The following is a 19,818-nucleotide window of genomic DNA, read 5'->3' on the forward strand; positions in this document are numbered from 1 at the left end:
AGTCATTTCACTTCTGGCTTCATTTTTATCTATGTTATTAGACGTTTAGATTTGATTAGATAATTTCTAGAATCCTTTTTAGCTCAGGTTTTAGAATTCTGGCTTATTTTAGCAGTAATAAGAGCAGTTATCATTTATTGATTGCTTACTGTATGTTAAGTCTGTTATAAATGTTTTACATGAAGTACTCATTTGACCCTTACTACAACCCTATGAGGTAGCTGTGATTATAGACTCATGCCAGGAATTTTATTCCTTAAAATAACCTTGTGAATAAAGGTGCCATTGTCTAATTTTACAAGTGAGGAAATTGAGACTTAGAAAGTTGCTACTTTCTGAGATCAATCACTTAATATGTGGTAGAGCCAGGTTACAAGATTTATGCATTGACACTTTATGATGTAAACTTCAGCCCTTTGTTAATTTACTATTCATTGGGAGTAAAGATAATGGTTTTGACTTAGACCTGGATTTAAATCCTAGCTCCACTACTTAACTAGTAATGTGGCCTGGAGTTAGTTATTTTATGTCTGAGTTTGTTTCCTTTTCTGTAAGATGAAGAAAATATCTAACCCTGTAGAATAAAGTTCCAGAAGGAAATTATTCCATTATGTTGTGTTTTGGAGGTACTGTGATATATACAGCACTTTACACAATGGTAGAGTGAGCCATTGCTCACTTATCTTTCTAGACTGTTTAAAGGCTTGTGTTGGGATCAGAAGGGTTATTTAAAGAATTTGATGAAGTGTCTTCTAGTCATAGGAGTCTCTATTTTCTTAACATCATTCTAGAGTCCACTTATTGCTGAGAATCTCCTTTTACCTTATTTATTGCCCTGATATAGCTACTGCATGTAATTCTTATTATAAATTGCCTTGATTTCTTTTGGGAAAAAGGCATTGTAGTAGTATTTATATTCTTTTTTACTCTACCCAAAGTGTATCTCTATATAATGACCTTTAGAAGATGTAGAGTTTAAATTTAGCTACCTTGATTTTCGATCCCTTTGACTTGTAATTGCTACATCTCATTGTAAATTAGAAATGCCATGAGGTAACTTAGTACATAATTGTAATTTATTCAGCATTTTGTTGATTTTATTTGGGCATTATTTTTCCAAAGCAGAAGCAGAGATGGAGAGCAGGTAAACTTCATAGATTGCTACCTAGAAATTAGTCATCTTTTTTGATAAAAGAATGGGGCCATTTTGTTCTTTTCTTTGCTGAGTGCCCTCTGTCTTTTCTATCATGTTCTCTCTTTTAGACTAACGGCAATTCCAATGGCCTTGTACCGATGCTGAGAGTATATAACAACACAGCTCGATATGTGGATCAAGGTGGGAACAAGGTATGCTCCATGACTTGAAAGTACTAGAAATCAGAACTAAAGGTGCTTTAGTCATATACACTTAAGATGGCTCATTTATGTGTGGTTTCTAATTACTTATTTTTTACTTGTAAAATCAATTTGAGGAGGTATAATTATTTTAATATGCATATACTTTAAATGTACAGTTTGATGGGTTTTGACAAATGTTACACTTGTGTAATCCCCACATTGATAAAGAGGTAGAACATTTCCATTACCCCAAAATCTTTTCTCCCTCATATACCTTTACATTCAGTCACCCCTGTCACCCCTACCCACACATACTTTATCCCTGGCTCTAGACAACCACTGATCTATTCAGCTTTCTTACATAATAGTTTATTTGCAAAGAATTTCTCAAGTTGTAACTCATATAAATATGTCATTTGAAATGGGGTTGTAACATGTGCTCTACGTTTTTCTTTGTTTTTTTTTTTTTTGTTTTTGTTTTTTGTCTCTCTCTTATCACCCAGGCTGGAGTGCAATGGCACAACCTTGGCTCACCGTAGCCTTGACCTCCTGGACTTAAGCAATCCTTCTGCCTCAGCCCTCCCATGTAGCTCAGACCATAGGCCTGTGCCACCACACCCAGCTAATTTTTATATTTTTTGTAGAGACGGGGGTCGCACTTTCTTGCCTAGGCTGATCTCAAACTCCTAGACCCAAGCAATCTACCTGCCTTGGCCTCCCAAAGTGTTGGGATTACGGGTGTTAGCCACTGCACCTGGCCTTGGTTGTTCTTAAAACAAAAACAAACTGGAATAACAAAACTCTCCCTAATTGGCTGGGTGTGGTGGCTCCTGCCAGTAATCCCAGCACTTTGGGAGGCTGAGATGGGCTGATCGCTTAAGCTCATGAGTTCAAGACCACCCTGATGCAACCCCATCTCCACAAAAAATACAAAAATTAACCAGGTATGGTGTAGTTTCAGCTACTTGGGAGGCTGACGTGGGAGGATGGCTAGAGCCCGGTAGGCAGGAGGTTGCAGTGAGCCGAGATTATACCACTGTACTCCAGCCTGGACAATAGAGCTAGACCTTGTCTCAAACAAAACAGAACAAACAAACAAAAACTCTCCCTAATTCTAGAAGAAACAGTAAAGTTGAAAGAATTGGGTTGTTTACCTGGTTTTATCAACAGGATGGTTTGCAACTAGAGTCTGCCTTTTGTGACTGTAGGCACACTAATCACCTGTTAGTTTATGAATTTCTCTCTGATGGACTTTGGGGACCTTGATAAGACAGATCAACTTTTTGACCTTCAATAAGAGCACGGCTTATTTTGTAAAAGCAGCTTCCTTTGGGCTTTATGTACATGTCATGTTGTGTAAAGACAACTGGGCTATTGCTGAAGAGGAGGCTCCATTTGTAGTTCATCATGTCACTTTAGAAAAGTTAACCTTTCTTGTTTCACATTTTGTTTATATCATTCATTCGTTTTTACTCATAGAATTGTAAAATATTACTTTTACAATTGTAAAATTGTACACTTTTATAATACTTTTATGTTATTTAATTCATTGTAGTGAAGATCAAAGGAGATACTATAAAAGTGCTTTGGGAGACATGATGTTTCTTTGTTTCATTTTTATTCTGAAGAGAATTATGATTTATTTACCACTAGCGTCCTGGGGCATTTGCTATTTACCTGGAGCCTTGGCATTTAGACATCTTTGAATTCCTTGATTTAAAGAAGAACACAGGAAAGGAAGAGCAGCGTGCCAGAGATCTTTTCTTTGCTCTTTGGATTCCGGATCTCTTCATGAAACGAGTAGAGACTAATCAGGTGAGAGATAGGTACTTGTTGGTAATGGCAACTTGATTCACGTGAGCTTTCTCTTTTTTAGTCATCTTAAGTCATGCTTAGGAAGAGCCCATCTATGTGTGATGCCACAGAAGGCATTCTGAACAAGTTAAGAGATGCTGTGCTTGTCTTATATTTCTGTTCTCTAAAGTAGATGCTTTGTGACCTAAATGCTTGAAAGGTCATGTATAAACAGGCAGACCTAGATGTTTGGGCCTGAATCTGAAAATGATTATTTCTACAGCAAATTTCCAAGAGAACTTGTAAAAGTCACCTTATGCTTGCAGTGTTTCTAATGGATTATGCTTGGCTATTTTACGTTTCTTATGAGTGATTTTGTCCTTTCCTTTATAGGACTGGTCTTTGATGTGTCCAAATGAGTGTCCTGGTCTGGATGAGGTTTGGGGAGAAGAATTTGAGAAACTATATGAAAGGTATGGGAAAAATATAAAAGAAAACAATAATGTTTTAATCATGGTTTCTCTTATTTTGGGGGTCCAAATATCAAAAGTACTTGTCAAGAATCTTTTGAAGCATCTAAGAGAAAAAGTGACTAATAATTTTGGTCATATTTGCTTCCTAACTCTTCACCAAAATTGAGTTGCGTCTTCTTCTTTCTTAAAACTTTGGAATGTATAAATAGGTTCTTGGGATTTTTAATTGATCCTTATAAAAATTAAGATGACTAGCAGGGTTATTATTTTGCTCTGTCATATAGTACTTTTGATAAGCTATGCTTTATATTGCATAAAGGAATCATGAGTGACTAGGATACATATGTCAATAGTTTATTAAAATTAAATAGGCCAGGTGCAGTGGCTCATATCTGTAATCTCAGTACTTTGGGAGGATGAGGCAGGTGGATCATTTGAGGTCAGGAGTTCAAGACCAGCCTGGCCAACATGGTGAAACCCCATCTCTAGTAAAAATACAAAAATTAGCTGGGCGTGCTGGTGCACACCTGTAGTCCCAGCTACTTGGGAGGCTGAGGTAGGAGAATCGCTTGAACCCCGGAGGTGGAGGTTGCAGTGAGCTGAGATAGTGCCACTGCAAGCCAGCCTGGGCGACAGAGCGAAACTCTGTCTCAAAAAAGAAAAAAAAATTAGCACAATATTAAGAGATTTGGTTTCCTTAGTTTTTACTCCTTTTTATTATGAAAGATATTATTGGTTTAGTGGGATTGGGATCATTTGAAGGAGCCTAAAACAGCCTCATTTTCCTCTGGCTTTAGCCAGAGTAAAATAAGTATCATATTCCTTTTTTGCTTTAGCAAAACTTAGAAAAAATTTAAGAGCTTTCATAACTTTATATTTTAATGTCTTCAAGTTGTCTATAATAAATATATATCGTAGACATTGTAAATAAATATACAATAAATATAGAGAATGTATATTAAATAATATCTGTGCCTTTCAGTTATGAGAAACAAGGTCGTGTCCGCAAAGTTGTAAAAGCTCAGCAGCTTTGGTATGCCATCATTGAGTCTCAAACAGAAACAGGCACCCCGTATATGCTCTACAAAGATTCTTGTAATCGAAAGAGCAACCAGCAGAACCTGGGAACCATCAAATGCAGCAACCTGTGCACAGAAATAGTGGAGTACACCAGCAAAGATGAGGTAGGTAGAAAAAATTCTTCCTAGAGTACTAAGAAAAGAACCTTAGGCATTTCCTAGAGTACTAAGAGTACTTTTCTAGAGTACTAAGAAAAGAACATTAGGAATTTGTGAATTCCTCACTTGAGATAAGTGAAGGGAGTTTGCATAGTGGTAAGCAGAAGAATACTGTTAAAGGCAGAGAGCAAAGGAAGGAAAGGGTATGATCTGTGCCTATAAATGTTTTTTAGTCTAAGCCGTGTGGGAAAGACACAGTTTTTTCTTATACACACATCATTGTAATAACATTTACTCAAGAAAAATAGAAATATACAGTTATGTTGGTTTAGGACACACACAAAAATGTGTTAGGATGTACATTCAGTTTAAAGTACGTAAGCCTTGAGCCTGGAAAGTGGAGGCTGCAGTGGGCTGAGATTGTGCCACTGTACTCCATCCTGGGTGACAAAGTGAGACCCTGTCTCAAAACAAACAAAAAGAAAAACAAAAACCAAAAACAGCAACAAAAAAAGTATGTAAGCTTATAAAGAGAGTCCTTTCAGTGAATGGTGAGATCCAATTCTAATCTCAAAGCCTGTAAAGAGACTTCACAGAAGAATCAAGGCTAGAAATGGGACATGGATTTGATGTTTTAAAAAAAAGTTTTAGAGAGGAGCTTTCCATTTGGAAAGAGTGGTCTGTATGATATGCCAGAGACAGGGCTGGGTTTTGTGCAGTGTGGCAAGTAAGTCTGTTTTGATGGTGCAAGTAGATTAATTATTGGAATATGGAGAAATGGCTATGGCTGGGAGAAGGGAGATAGAAGGTAGAAACTGACATGTCCCAGAGATAAGAAGCCCTTGTAGGTTTCTGACAGGAAAATAGTATCAAAATGTTAAGATGAAAATGATGGTTCTTGGCCGGGTGCGGTGGCTCAAGCCTGTAATCCTAGCACTTTGGGAGGCCGAGACGGGCGGATCACAAGGTCAGGAGATCGAGACCATCCTGGCTAACACGGTGAAACCCCGTCTCTACTAAAAAGTACAAAAAACTAGCTGGGCGAGGTGGCGAGCGCCTGTAGTCCCAGCTACTCGGGAGGCTGAGCCAGGAGAATGGCGTAAACCCGGGAGGCGGAGCTTGCAGTGAGCAGAGATCCGGCCACTGCACTCCAGCCTGGGTGACAGAGCGAGACTCCGTCTCAAAAAAAAAAAAAAAAAAAAAAAAGAAAATGATGGTTCTTGTGTCTGGTTACAGAGTGTCTTGCTGTGAGAAGAGGTTAGAGGTTAGCCTAGGGAGATGGTTGCAGTAATAGGATGACAGGCTGCTTTGATATTGGGTGTAAACTATGGAAATGAGGAAGGAATAGATCCTCAATTCTAGGACCTTAAAAAGACAAATGAAAAGTCAGGAAGTAAATGGAAATTGAGTTAAATATACTGCTAAGGTACATTTTAATTCAAAATTTATTGTGCACCAGCTATATATAAAACACTGTGTTAAGTACTCTGAGAATATAAATAAATATGCTGTCCTCTGGAAACTTCTAATTTAGTTGGAAGAAATCGACATATATTGAAGTAACTATTATGCAAGATAAATTATATTATAGAGGCTAGACTGACATTTTAAAAATAAAAATCAGATAATATCATTTGTCTGCACAAAACTACTCTTTGGCTTGCTAACCCACGCAGAATTCCTTTTTTTGAGGGAGTCAAGATTTCACTCCGTTGCCCAGGCTGGAGTGTGGCTCATTGCAACGTCAACAGAGTTCTTTCTTTTTGTAAATTGAGCTATAATTCATTCTTTTTAAAATGTACAATTCATGTTGTTGTGTGTGTGTGTGTGTGTGTTTATTTTTTGGGTGTATCTGCAAGTCTGTGCAACCATTACCACTATCTAATTGTAGTTTTTTTTTTGAGACAGTCTTTGTCACCAGGCTGGAGTGTAGTGGCTCGATCTCGGCTCACTGCAATTTCCACCTCCTGGGTTCAAGCAATTCTCCTGCCTCAGCCTCCCAAGTAGCTGGGACTACAGGCGCGCGCCACTACGCCCAGCTAATTTTTGTATTTTTAGTAGGGACGAGGTTTCACCGTGTTGGCCAGGATGGTCTCAATCTCTTGACTTCGTGATCCACCCCCCTCGGCCTCCCAAAGTGTTGGGATTACAGGCATGAGCCACCGTGACCAGCCTGTAGTACATTTTTATCACTCTAGATAATGAAACACTTTACCCATTAGCAGTCACTCCCTGTTCCCTTCTTCCCTCAGCCCTTGACAACCACTAATATATTTTCTGTCTCTAGATTTGTGGACATTCCATAGGAATGGAATCATATAATATGTGGCCTTTTGTGTCAGGCTTCTTTCACTAAACATATTCTTTTATTCGTGTTGTAGCATGTATCAGTACTTCATTCCTTTCCATCCAGAGTTCTTAGAATGCCCTACAAGGTCCTACACAACTGGATAACCCACCTCATCTGCGGTTACTTTCTCCTTTGTTCACTCTGCTCCAACCTTATTGATTTTCTTGCTTTTTCTCAAACATGTCAAGCGTGCGCCTGCCTCAGAATTTTTGCTCTTTCTTCCCTCTTGAATGTTAAAATGCACCCCCTCTTCCCATAGCCACATGGTTTGCTTTCTAACCTGTTCAGTTCTTTGTTCATATGCAACATTTTCAGTGAGGTCTTTCTTAACAACTCTGTTTAAAAATTACACCCCCTTCATCTTTATCCCAAGTACTCTCTGTCTTCTTTTCCTGCCTATTTTTCTTCCTGGTATTTATTAGACTTTTGTGATTCAAGCTGTATTTTAAAAATGGGTATTTGGCAACATGTGTAGAATGGAGTAGATGTGAAGGGCATCAAGAGTTCAATTGGGAAACTTTCAGTAGTCCAGGTGAGAGAAGTTAAGACTTTGGCTTGGGATAGTCATAACCAAAATGGAAAAGAAAGTGTATTCATTCAGCATTATCAAGACTTACTGTGTGCCAGATGTGTTGCTAGTGCTAAAGATATAAATAAAATGATCCTTGTGTGAAGCTCACTGCCTAGTGTAGTGGAGGAACACTACACTAGTGTAGTGGAAGAGCTTTTTCAGAAATCACAAATTGGAATCTTTTGTTGCTAAGGGCTTATCAGAATATCAGTGAAGGTGAGGTGGACATGTGTGCTTTGAAGAACTTTCTGCAGTGATGGAATTGTTCTGTATCTGATGGCTATTAAGCACTTGAAATATGACTAGTGCAACTGAGAAACTCAAATTTTATTTCATTTTAAATAGATACATGTAGCCAGTGGCTACCATATTGTAGGGGCACTTATCTACTGAATAATGAGATAGGTATATGTAAAAAGCTAATTATAACATAGTGTGATATATGTCTGGTAATAGAGCTGTGTACTGTGGAACACAGGATTCTCTATCTTATTTTGCTGATGCATGTTATCACTAACACATATGACTAGGTATTGAAGAAATAGAATCAGTGGGATTTAGAAATGGACTGATGAATGATGAAGAGGGAGAAGTCAAATATAAAAATTTAACATTTTATTGTCTTGAGAGTATTAGAGGCTCACATGGTGGTGTAGTTGACATAGGAAGTAGAAATAAAAATTGTGTGATTCTTGACCTGTTTTTTGCATTCCAGGTTGCTGTTTGTAATTTGGCTTCCCTGGCCCTGAATATGTATGTCACATCAGAACACACATATGACTTTAAGAAGTTGGCTGAAGTCACTAAAGTCGTTGTCCGAAACTTGAATAAAATTATTGATATAAACTACTATCCTGTACCAGAGGTATGAATATATTTCTCTGCTTATTGGTAATTATTGAAATCCAAATTGAAAGGAATCAATCATGATCTTCAAGTCATTATTTAAATGGTTGTCAGTAAAGTGGTTTGAGAAAAAGAGGTAGTCTGTCTCATTTAGTACAGAATGATGATTTTCCTGTTCAGTAATATTTTCTCCTTTTCTTTAAAATCTGTTGACACAAAGGCATGCCTATCAAATAAACGTCATCGCCCCATTGGAATTGGGGTACAAGGTCTGGCAGATGCTTTTATCCTGATGAGATACCCTTTTGAGAGTGCAGAAGCCCAATTACTAAATAAGCAGATCTTTGAAACTATTTATTATGGCGCCCTGGAAGCCAGCTGTGACCTTGCCAAGGAGCAGGGCCCATACGAAACCTATGAGGGCTCTCCAGTTAGCAAAGGAGTAAGTATATGGATGAAATTGTTTTTGCCTGTGAGTACCTGTAGTGGGCTGAATGGTGACCCCACAAAAGGATATGTCCACCTCCTAATTCCTGGAACCTGTGAATTTCATTTTATTTGGTTCAAAAAAGGGTTTTTGCAGATGTAATGAAGAACCTTGAGATAAGGAGATTTACCTGGATTATCCAGGTGGGCCCTAAATCTAATGACAGTTGTCCTGCAAGAGACACAGAAAGGGAAGCAACATGACTATGGAGGCAGAAATTGGAGTGTTACAACCACAAGCCTTGGAATGCTGATAGCCACTAGAAGTTATAAGAGGCAAGGAACAGAATCTCTTCTAGTGCCTCTGGAGGGAGTGTGGCCCTCCCAACATGTTGATTTTGGGCTTCTGGTCTTCAGAACTATGAGAGAATACATTTTTGTTATTTTAAGTTATCAAGTTTTTAGTAATTTGTTGCACCAGCCATAGGAAACTTCAGTACCTTTGTCCTCTGGAGTAAAAAGGATACTCTGTTTTAATCTCTTATTTAGAACTAGTCATTGCTAAAATAATATAAGAGGGATGCTGCCAGTGTTTATTTTCTGTGGATTAAAACATGCATTCGTTATTTCACAGTTTCCAGACGTCAGGAGTCCAGACTTAGCTTAGCTGGGCCTTCTTTTCTGGGTCTGTGTTCAAGATGTTGGTAAGGGCTGTGGTCTCATCTGAGACACAGAGTTCTCTTCCAAGCTCACCTCGTTGTTGGCAAAATATATTTCAAGGATTCATGGCATCTTGCTTCTTTAAGGCCAGTGGGAGAGACCATCTCTCATTTCAAAAGGGGCATACTCTAGTCTCTTTTGAGTGTTTCGCCTAATAAATCAGGTCCACATAGGATAATCTCCCCGCCACCCCTCCACCACCCCCCCACTTTTTTTTTTTTGAGACAGAGTTTCACTTTGTTACCCAGGATGGAGTGCGTGCTGTGATCTCAGATCACTGCAACCTCTGCTTCCCAGGTTGAAGCGATTCTGCTGTCTCAAGTCTCCCGAGTAGCTGGGATTACAGGTGTATGGCACCACGCCTGGCTAATTTTTGTATTTTTAGTAGAGACGGGGTTTTGCCATGTTGGCCAGGCTGGTCTTGAACTCTTGACCTCAAGTGATCTACCTGCCTTGGCCTCCCAGAATGCTGGGATTACAGGTATGAGTCACTGCTCCTGGCATAATCTTCCTTTTATTTAACTCAGAATCAGCTGATTTGCAACCTTAATTACATCTGCAGAAACCTTTCACCTTTGCCATAATCACTGGAGTGACATCCATCCTATTCTCAAGTCATGTCCATACTCAAGTGGAGATTATAAATAGCCTGTGCACCAAGGTGTGGGAATCTGAGGAGCTGTGTTAGAATTCTGCCTTCACTGCCTTTATTATCAGTACTATGATTCTTTTCTATATAAAATGTTAATTTTATTTCTGACATTCCTGCTGGTATTAGAGGAAAATAGGTGTTTTTAGCTAAGTAAACAGATCAAGGGACAGATGAAGGCACTGAAGAAAGACAAGGTTAAAGTAACATTTTTACTGTAAAAAAACAGAATGTATCAGCCACATGCTTTTATGAATTTTAGGGTTTTCTGGTTTGTAGATATGATGTGGGATAATCAGTTTTCTTAGCCTGCTTCTGATCAATATGACTACATGGAATTTGGTACAGGAAAATCTCTGGAGCTTGTATTCCTCATAGAGGTCGATTAGAAGACAGCATTTGTTGGGATGTGGTGACATGGCAGCTAGTCTTTTTTTTTTTTTCATAGTTTTAACTTGCTGTAGAATAAATTTGAGTTGTGTATTCCTTAGATTCTTCAGTATGATATGTGGAATGTTACTCCTACAGACCTATGGGACTGGAACCTTCTCAAGGAGAACATTGCAAAGTAAGTGAAGAGATGTAAAGTAGCTTTGAAGGCAGAAGGGTTTAGGTTCACCTTCTGGATCTTCAGAAGTTAGATATGTCATTTTAACTTCTTAAACTCATTTATTACAAATGGGGCTAAAATGGCCTATCTCACATAACTATTTGGGAAAAAACTTTGTAAGATAATCTATATATAGCAACCTGCAAGTTGCTTGGCACAATGAAAGCATTTCAGTACATGGTAGGAATTGGTATTATTAGTTGATCTTATTTTAGGAACTTAACACACCTAGATTAGGTAATTTTCTTTCTCATTAAGGCTTTTTTCCAACTATGCTTTTTTTTTTTTTTTTAAATGTTTTTGATTCTTATTTATTTCCCAATTTAGTTACATCGGCCATATAAATGGCTTTTGTTTGAATTGATTGTCATAGGAATAAGGGATTTTGTCATAGGAATAAGGGATTTTGGAAGAGTTTTTGGAGGGTAATGTGTTTTAACTATAGGAAAGAAAAGTTTTAAAATTGAGTTTTTGTAGACCTTTCAAATTAATAAGCATAATGGATTCGAAGGCAGGCAGAATGTTTTGCAGAGTGAATAACAAAGCAAATTGTTTTTGTTTTCTATCGTGATGACTTTGTCATTTATGGGTTAATGCATATGCAAAGTGATTAATATTTGGAGAATGAAGCAGTAGCTTTAAAATGCTCTTTAAAAAAAATAACTGTTTGCCTTAAAATTGTTAAATTAAAATTGTTTTCCTAGTCAAATAATACATGTTAGAAAATTTAGGAAAACATAGATTTAGAAAGAGAAAATGAAAATTATACTAATACTGCCTCCCCCAGAAACCCTGTGTGTATCTTATCATCCTTTCGGTTTTCTTCCAAGAGTACACACACACTTCCAAGAGTGTATTTACATGGGAAATTCAACTTTTAAGAAAATGGACCTGTACTCTCTCTCTATATATATTTTCCCCCTCAAAATACTATGGCCTAGTTTTTTATATACATGACTTTTTTTTTCTAATTTCAAAATTAGTATATGAACACAAATTTATTATTAATAAAGCTCAAATGCAGAAATAAAATAGAAAGTAAAAGCCCTTCTTCATACTTCTGCCAACCATTTGTCTCAGAAAACAAACCAAAAAGGTAACTTATTCTTTTTCCCAGAGATAAGCCTTGTTAATGGAGTGTATTTTTCTAGATCTTCTTCAGTACATTTGCGGATAGGTACACACACACGGTTTTGTCACATAAATGTGATGAAACTTGTATTCTGGGCTGGGCACCGTGGCTCACATCTGTAATCCCAGCACTTTGAGAGGCTGAGGTGGTCGGATCACTTGAGATCAGAAGTTCAAGACCAGCTTGGGCAACATGGCGAAACTTCGTCTCTACTAAAAATACAAAAATTAGCTGGGCATGGTGGCGCGTGCCTGTAATCCCAGCTACTCGGGAGGCTGAGGCATGAGAATCACTTGAACCTAGGAGGTGGAGATTACAGGGAGCCGACATTGTGCACTGTAGTCCAGCCTAGGTGACTGAGACTCTGTCTCAAAAAAAAAGACTTGATGTATTTTGAGACTTGTTATTTAGTGATTTATTTTGGAGCTCTTTCTCTTTTAGTACATGTAGATCTACCTAATGTTTTTAATTATTACAGACAATTCCATAGTTTGAATATATCATATATGTATGACTTTTCACAACAGTTTCCTGTCTATAGACAGATGGTGTTGCTATTTTACAGATGAGGCAGTAAAGACATGAAGATAGTTGGTGGTTTGCTTGATACCTCACTACAAAGTGACAGAGTAAGGTGGAGAAACACCCCCCAAAAAAAGTAAATGAAAAGATAATAAAAACTAAAAAGTAGAGAACCCAGTTGTATTAGTCAGTTCTCACACTGTTATAAAGAACTGCCTGAGACTGGGTAATTTATAAAGGAAAGAGGTTTAATTGACTCACAGTTCTGCAGGGTTGGGGAGGCCTCAGGAAACTTACAATCATAGCAGAAGGGAAGGCAAACAGGTCCTTCTTTAATATGGCGGCAAGTGAAGTACTGAATAAAGGGAGAAAAGCCCCCTATAAAACCAGATCTTGTGAGAACTCACTATCATGAGAACAGCATGAGGGTAACCTCCTCCATGATTAAATTACCTCCCACCAGGTCCCTCCCATAGCACGTGGGGATTATGGGAGCTACAATTCAAGATGAGATTTGGGTGGGGACACAGCCAAACTATATCCAGTTGTACAGACTCCATCAGGATATGAGGCTGTATGCTAAGCGTCTTATGAATCCATAGGTATAGAATGTAGGAAATACAGGCTCTTTGTGTTTTAAAAACTTGAGACTAAGAAGACAAGTAGTTAAGGTGTATGGAAAGGTACAAGTCAGAGAAAATGTTTGCAGAGCAGATATTTGTATTTGACATTTGTATTTGTGCCTGCCTGATCAGGAAAGATGTTTTAAAATTGGTATCAGTTAGGCTGAGCTTTGAAGGTGAGCTAGGGGCAGTTGGGAGATTTCTCAGTGTGTCAGATAGTATATTCTCTCTTAAGTACTCTTGGGCATTGATTTGTCAAAAGATGTTAACCTTCTTCCAGGAACTTATAATTGAAGAATATACTTTGAGCATAATTTCTTCCTGTTTACAGGATAATGGAGAATTACAGTGATATTTGCCTGATTCTGACCACTTTCTCATTATTATTTTTCCAGAAGGGGCCTAGCACAGTGATTTTATAGGCACTTAGAAAAGAATGAGGGTTGGATGAGCATACCCTAATACAGGTGGGGAGCGCTTCAACAGCACTTTGAATGTTTCCCTAGGCAAGATAGTGTATCAAGTGTTATGATTCCTGAGTGCCACAGTCCAAGTGGCATAAATCATGGCATGATAAGGATTGCCAACAATAAAAATTATACTAATTCAGTTTAGGAGTCAGACATTTAAGAGGAGAGGGAGCTATAATAGCACCCATACTGTGGAATTGCCTGCCTGTAGTAGTTTAATTTGAAAGTCAACATGTGAGTTCAATGCATGTATGATGTTACATTTACATTTACTACATTTATCTATATTTACTACAGTGACTTAAAGTAACTACTTTCCTGGCAGATTGTAGCTTTGGGACTAGTACCTGATAATCTCCTTTTCTGTAGGTATGGTATAAGAAACAGTTTACTTATTGCCCCGATGCCTACAGCTTCCACTGCTCAGATCCTGGGGAATAATGAGTCCATTGAACCTTACACCAGCAACATCTATACTCGCAGAGTCTTGTCAGGAGAATTTCAGGTGAGCAGTTCACAACCAGCCCTACAGGGAGACTTTTTGAAAGCCTGATGTTGGGAGTAAATGCTCACTCGTGTTTAATTTGCCCATTTTCTTAGTTTGGGTGCAAAGCTTTGATAAAGAGAGTCATCTTCATCTCCAATATTATTATTTGTTATTAATATTTCAGCACAATAGGCATTTAATAAATAATCTGTTGAAAAAATGAATTACTGAGGGTCAAGTATGAAAGTAAGTTGTTGATAGTAGAGTTAACATAATGTTTAATCATTATGTAATCATAGTGATGTATTCTATAACTTCCCCCAGATGCTTCAGTTAGGATACTCAAAATATGTAAAGAAGTATCATTTAAGGCAGTGGTTTTCAGACTTGGTTACCAATTAGAATTTATGGTGGGTGAGACCAGTGGTTTTTTGTTTCTTTGTTTTTAAGGTTCCCAGGTAATTCTTATGTGTAGCTAGGGTTTGAGAACCTCAATTTAAAAGACTATTTGTGAATTTCCAGATATCTTGAAATAAAGTTCTGTAAAGTTTGAGAAGGATACGTTTCTAATTTTTTTAACCTAAGTATTTATAGATTTACCCATCTTAGACGCTATTCTTTTCACTTTTGCAAATGCTGTATGTTTCTTTTTTAACTAAAATATTTTTTCGGCTTTATTAAGGTATAATTGACAATAAAAATTGTGTATAAATCCAAGGTATACAGTATAATGATTTGATATGTATATATATTATATAATGATTACCACACCACAATGTTTTTGTTGTTGTTGATGTTGTTTTTGAGAAAGTGTCTCACTTTGTCACCCAGGCTGGAGTGCAGTGGTGTGATCTTGGCTCACTGCAACCTCTGCCTCCTGGGTTCAAGCAATTCCCATGCCTCAGCCTCCCAAGTAGCTGGGATTACAGGTGTGCTACGCCACCATGCCTGGCTAATTATATTGTTTCTTGAATAACAGATGTCAAGATCTTAAAGGAATATAGCTTTTGTGTGGTGGCATTGATGTCTCATTTTTATAAAAATAGAATTTACCAAGCAATCTAGCATTAAATAATTCTTAAGTGATTTTAGTTTAAGCTTCAAAGCTGTAGTCTTTTCTAAGCTGTCACTGTTGTTTATTTCTTCATATATTTTCTGCTTTTCCATTCAGATTGTAAATCCTCACTTACTGAAAGATCTTACTGAGCGGGGCCTATGGCATGAAGAGATGAAAAACCAGATTATTGCATGCAATGGCTCTATTCAGGTATAGAATGAAAATGAAATGTGCTCTGCAGGGGCTGAGTTGGACATTGTGGTACCTCCTCACTCATGCCAGACAATGGAGAAAATAACTTCATTGTGTTCATCAAGGCTTTGCTTATGTAGCTGTGTTCACCTCTTCATTGTTGTGCTAGGATTGTACACATCTTTACATAGCCCTTACCATCTTATTTTTATGCAATAATATAAAATAGTAGTACTCAATTTTTCTGCATCTTAGAATCAATTGGGAAACTTTTAAAATTCTGAAGCTTAGGTTGCATTCTTTACCAATTAAATGTTTAGGAGCAGGAGCCAGACATCAATTTTTTTTTTTTTTTGAGACAAAGTCTCTGTTGCCCAGGCTGGAGTGCAGTGGTGGGATCATGGCTCACTACAACCTCTGCTTCCTGGGTTCAAACGATTCTCCTGCCTCAGCCTCCCAAGTAGCTGGGATTACAGGTGCCTGCCACCATGTCCGGCTGATTTTTATATTTTTAGTAGAGACGGGGTTTCACCATGTTGGCCAGGCTCCTGACCTCAGGTGATCCACCTGCCTTGGCCTCCCAGAGTGCTAGGATTACATGCATGAGCCACCGTGCCTGGTCTCAGACATTAATACTTTTTAAAGATTCTTTTGGTGATTCCAAAGTACATCAAAATTTGGGGGATCATCGATAGACTGAAATTAAGAGAGTCAAGCTTAATTAAAAATCATGGTTGAGGACTGATAGTCCAAAAGACAGAGTCACAAATAGTGTAAATATTTGCAACTAAGAGTCAAGAGGCATTTATTTGCAGATAGGGGTGTCTGGCTAAATGTTGGTCTGCTTAGCAACACAGATGATGAGTCCTATAACAGTTCCATATTTGATGACAGAAATTAGCAGTAGCTAGTCTGTGTGTTTTAATGAAAGTTAACCCTAGACCTAAGAAAACCTGATTTATTTGGATTCCAAAGGGAGTTTGGAATCCTAGCTTATTTAAAGGGTTTTATCTCATTGCTTACCTTGATCCCTGTGAATTACAGCCCTTGGTTTTTGTGTTTTCTGCAAAACTCAAGGGTCATTTATTGCTGCTTAGCTCTGACTTTTCCTTTCTTTAAGTGCCTCTAGAAGAATGAATGTTTGGGTCATAAACCAATTTTTAATTCTCAAAAACAGATATATTGGAAATCAAAAATCAACAAAAAAGGGATGCTGAAATTACTGTCACCAGATTGATATTTGGTTGGTTAGATGGGGTTTTGTTCAACTTCCTAAATAGTCTTGGTAAACTTGATAAGGATCATATCATATGATACTGAATAGTAAGGTCAGATCTGGAAGGAAGTAAAACCAGGGTCAAACCTTGTGTCACTATTCTATTAATTACACACTGCTTTCTTTAACTGGAGTAAAGTAAACATTTGGTTTTCCTTCTTTAGAGCATACCAGAAATTCCTGATGACCTGAAGCAACTTTATAAAACTGTGTGGGAAATCTCTCAGAAAACCGTTCTCAAGATGGCAGCTGAGAGAGGTGCTTTCATTGATCAAAGCCAATCTTTGAATATCCACATTGCTGAGCCTAACTATGGCAAACTCACTAGTATGCACTTCTACGGCTGGAAGCAGGTTGGTAGAGAATATCAAGGAGGACTTAATTGCCAGCTTGAGATATTTTGGCATTGGAATGATTTTATGTTCTAGCCACCCATTAAATATTATCACCTAGAAGTTCTTTAAGTTCAAATCCAGAATATTAAAACCAACCGATGGTTTTTGTACCAGATCAAGGTCTTGCCTTGGATTTTCTTGTTTCTGTTAGGTTTATTTCCTTCTTAGGTTTGAAAACTTGGAGTTACCTGTGATCCTTTCCTTCCTTTACTCTCTGTATAATTACCAAGTTATGTTGACTGTTCCTTTGTATTATTTCTTAAATATCTTCCTTCCTTTTCTGCTGCTGTTACTCTAAACTGACCTTATTCCTTCTAATATCTCTGCTCCCAGCCATTTTGTGTGCATTACCACCATTCCTCAAATAAAACTTTGCGCACCTCAACCCACTATTCGAAAACATCCATTGTTTTCTCACTTTATAAAGTGAAAGCCAGATTACTTAGCCTAGTCATTGCCAGCTGTAAAGTCGGTAATTTTAGATTATGTTCTTATTCCCTGATAATGTATTGGGTATTTAAGTAGAATTATAAATTTGTTTTTTAATTTAACATTTATTGAACATCCAGTAGGTGCCAGCACTGAGGATACTGAATAGAAGATGATGATCTTTATCTTTGAAGTCTTTTAGTCTGTTGTTATACAGAGACACAGTCTAGCTCTCTAAATAGTTATAACCTAAGGCAGACATGTTGTCTTGGGCAAACTTGGAAGTCATATACATAAAAACAAAGACAAAAGAATAAAAATGTTTGACCTTTCCAAAGAGATAAGCCTGTTTTTGGGGGTGAAAAGAACAGGGTATTTCTATCTGACTCGCAAAGCATTTTTGAGAGTACTCCTAGAGGAGATAGAATTCCAAGTTTAAAAAAAGTTTGATCTGGTTCATGGGAATGTGTTTTATTTTATGTCTGTCTGTCTGTAAGTATGTATGTATGTATGTATGTATTTTGAGACAGAGACTCACTCTGTTGCCCAGGCTGGTGTACAGTGGCGTGATCTCGGCTCACTGCAACCTCTGTCCTGGATTCAAGCGATTCTCGTGTCTTAGCCTCCTGAGTAGCTGGGATCACAAGCGTGTGCTACCACGCCCGGCTAATTTTTGTATTTTTAATAGAGATGGGGTTTTGCCATATTGGCCAGGGTGGTCTCAAGCAATTCACCTGCCTCGGCCTCCCAAAGTGCTAGGATTACAGGTGTTAGTCACTGTGCCTGGCCAGGAATGCATTTTATTTTATTTTATTTTAATGTTATTATTTTATTTTATTTTATATTTTTTTAGACAGAGTCTTGCTCTGTTGCCCAGGCTGGAGTACAGTGGTACAATCTTGGCTCACTGCAACCTCAGCCTCCTAAGTAGCTGAAATTTACAGGCATGCAATACCCCTCTTGGGTAATTTTTTATTTTTAGTAGAGACGGGGTTTCACCATATTGGCCAGGCTGGTCTCAAACTCCTGACCTCAAGTGATCCACCCACATTGGCCTCCCAAAGTGCTGGGATTACAGGTGTGAGCCACAGCGCCCAGCCAGGAATGTCTAGTATTCTCACAGAGTTTCTCCTAATCATTGTCTTTACTTTCCTTATAGGGTTTGAAGACTGGGATGTATTATTTAAGGACAAGACCAGCGGCTAATCCAATCCAGTTCACTCTAAATAAGGAGAAGCTAAAAGATAAGGAAAAGGTATCAAAGGAGGAAGAAGAGAAGGAGAGGAACACAGCAGCCATGGTGTGCTCTTTGGAGAATAGAGATGAATGTCTGATGTGTGGATCCTGAGGAAAGGCTTGGAAGAGACCAGCATGTCTTCAGTAGCCAAACTACTTCTTGAGCATAGATAGGTGTAGTGGATTTTGCTTGAGGTGGTAAGGCTTTGCTGGACCCTGTTGCAGGCAAAAGGAATAATTGATTTAAAGTACTGTTACGATGATAATGATTTTTTTTTTTTAAACTCATATATTGGAATTTTCACCAAAATGATGCTTTTGAAAAAAAGAAAAAAAAAAAAAAAACACAGATATATTGGGAATCAAAGTAGAAGTTTTAGGAATGCAATAAGTCTTCTTGCATACAGGGAGTGATTAAGTAAAGTTTCATCACCCCTTTAGCACTGATTTTCTGATGACTTCAGTTTTGTTAAGGAGATTTAGTTTTACTGCTTTGACTGGTGGGTCTCTAGAAGCAAAACTGAGTGATAACTCTTGAGAAGTACTGATAGGACCTTTATTTGGATATGGTCCTATAGGTTATTCTGAAATAAAGCTAAACATTTCTAAGTGATTGTATGAGATTAATTTTGTCGTTTACTTTCATAAAAAAGTCAAATTTGAAAAAAAATTTTCTGTTCTTTGAGAATTCGGGGAGGAAATTATGCCTTTTTCTTTATCTTTTTCTTGTAGTGAAATATACATAACATACAATTTACCATTTTACCTATGTTTAAACATACAATTCAGTGACTTAAGCACATTCACAGTGTTATACTACCATCACCACTATTTGTTTCCCGAACTTCATCATCCCAAACAGAAACTCTGTATCAATAAGAACCTTAACTCCTCATTTCCCTGCCCCTAAGTCCCTGGTGACTTCTATTCTACTTTCTGTCTCTATGAATATGCCTATTCTAGGTACCTCGTATAAATGGAATACATGTCTGGCTTATTTCATTTAGCATAATGTTTTCACAGTTTATAGCATGTATCCAAATT

The 19,818-nt window shown here is 37.7% G+C and overlaps 1 protein-coding gene across 4 annotated transcripts in view; it reads left to right on the plus strand.

Annotated features, from left to right (window-relative positions):
• The window catches only part of RRM1 (ribonucleotide reductase catalytic subunit M1), a 46,051-nt gene extending 26,664 nt beyond the window's left edge, over positions 1-19,387 (plus strand). For 3 of the 4 annotated variants that reach the window (XM_021926209.2, XM_021926211.2, XM_021926210.1), the window contains 11 exons: positions 1,264-1,347; positions 2,992-3,153; positions 3,526-3,605; positions 4,588-4,789; positions 8,420-8,569; positions 8,771-8,992; positions 10,837-10,913; positions 14,072-14,207; positions 15,361-15,456; positions 16,879-17,067; positions 18,698-19,387. In XM_021926209.2, coding sequence (XP_021781901.1) covers positions 1,264-1,347; positions 2,992-3,153; positions 3,526-3,605; positions 4,588-4,789; positions 8,420-8,569; positions 8,771-8,992; positions 10,837-10,913; positions 14,072-14,207; positions 15,361-15,456; positions 16,879-17,067; positions 18,698-18,886 — 1,587 coding nt within the window. In that variant the 3' untranslated portion in view covers positions 18,887-19,387. The remainder of the gene's footprint in view (positions 1-1,263; positions 1,348-2,991; positions 3,154-3,525; positions 3,606-4,587; positions 4,790-8,419; positions 8,570-8,770; positions 8,993-10,836; positions 10,914-14,071; positions 14,208-15,360; positions 15,457-16,878; positions 17,068-18,697) is intronic. The other variant, XR_004177459.1, reaches the window with a different exon arrangement.
• The last annotated feature ends 431 nt before the right edge of the window (positions 19,388-19,818 follow it).

This window comes from Papio anubis, chromosome 12 (genome assembly GCF_008728515.1).
Source record: "Papio anubis isolate 15944 chromosome 12, Panubis1.0, whole genome shotgun sequence".
In the NCBI taxonomy this organism is placed as follows: Eukaryota; Metazoa; Chordata; class Mammalia; order Primates; family Cercopithecidae; genus Papio; species Papio anubis.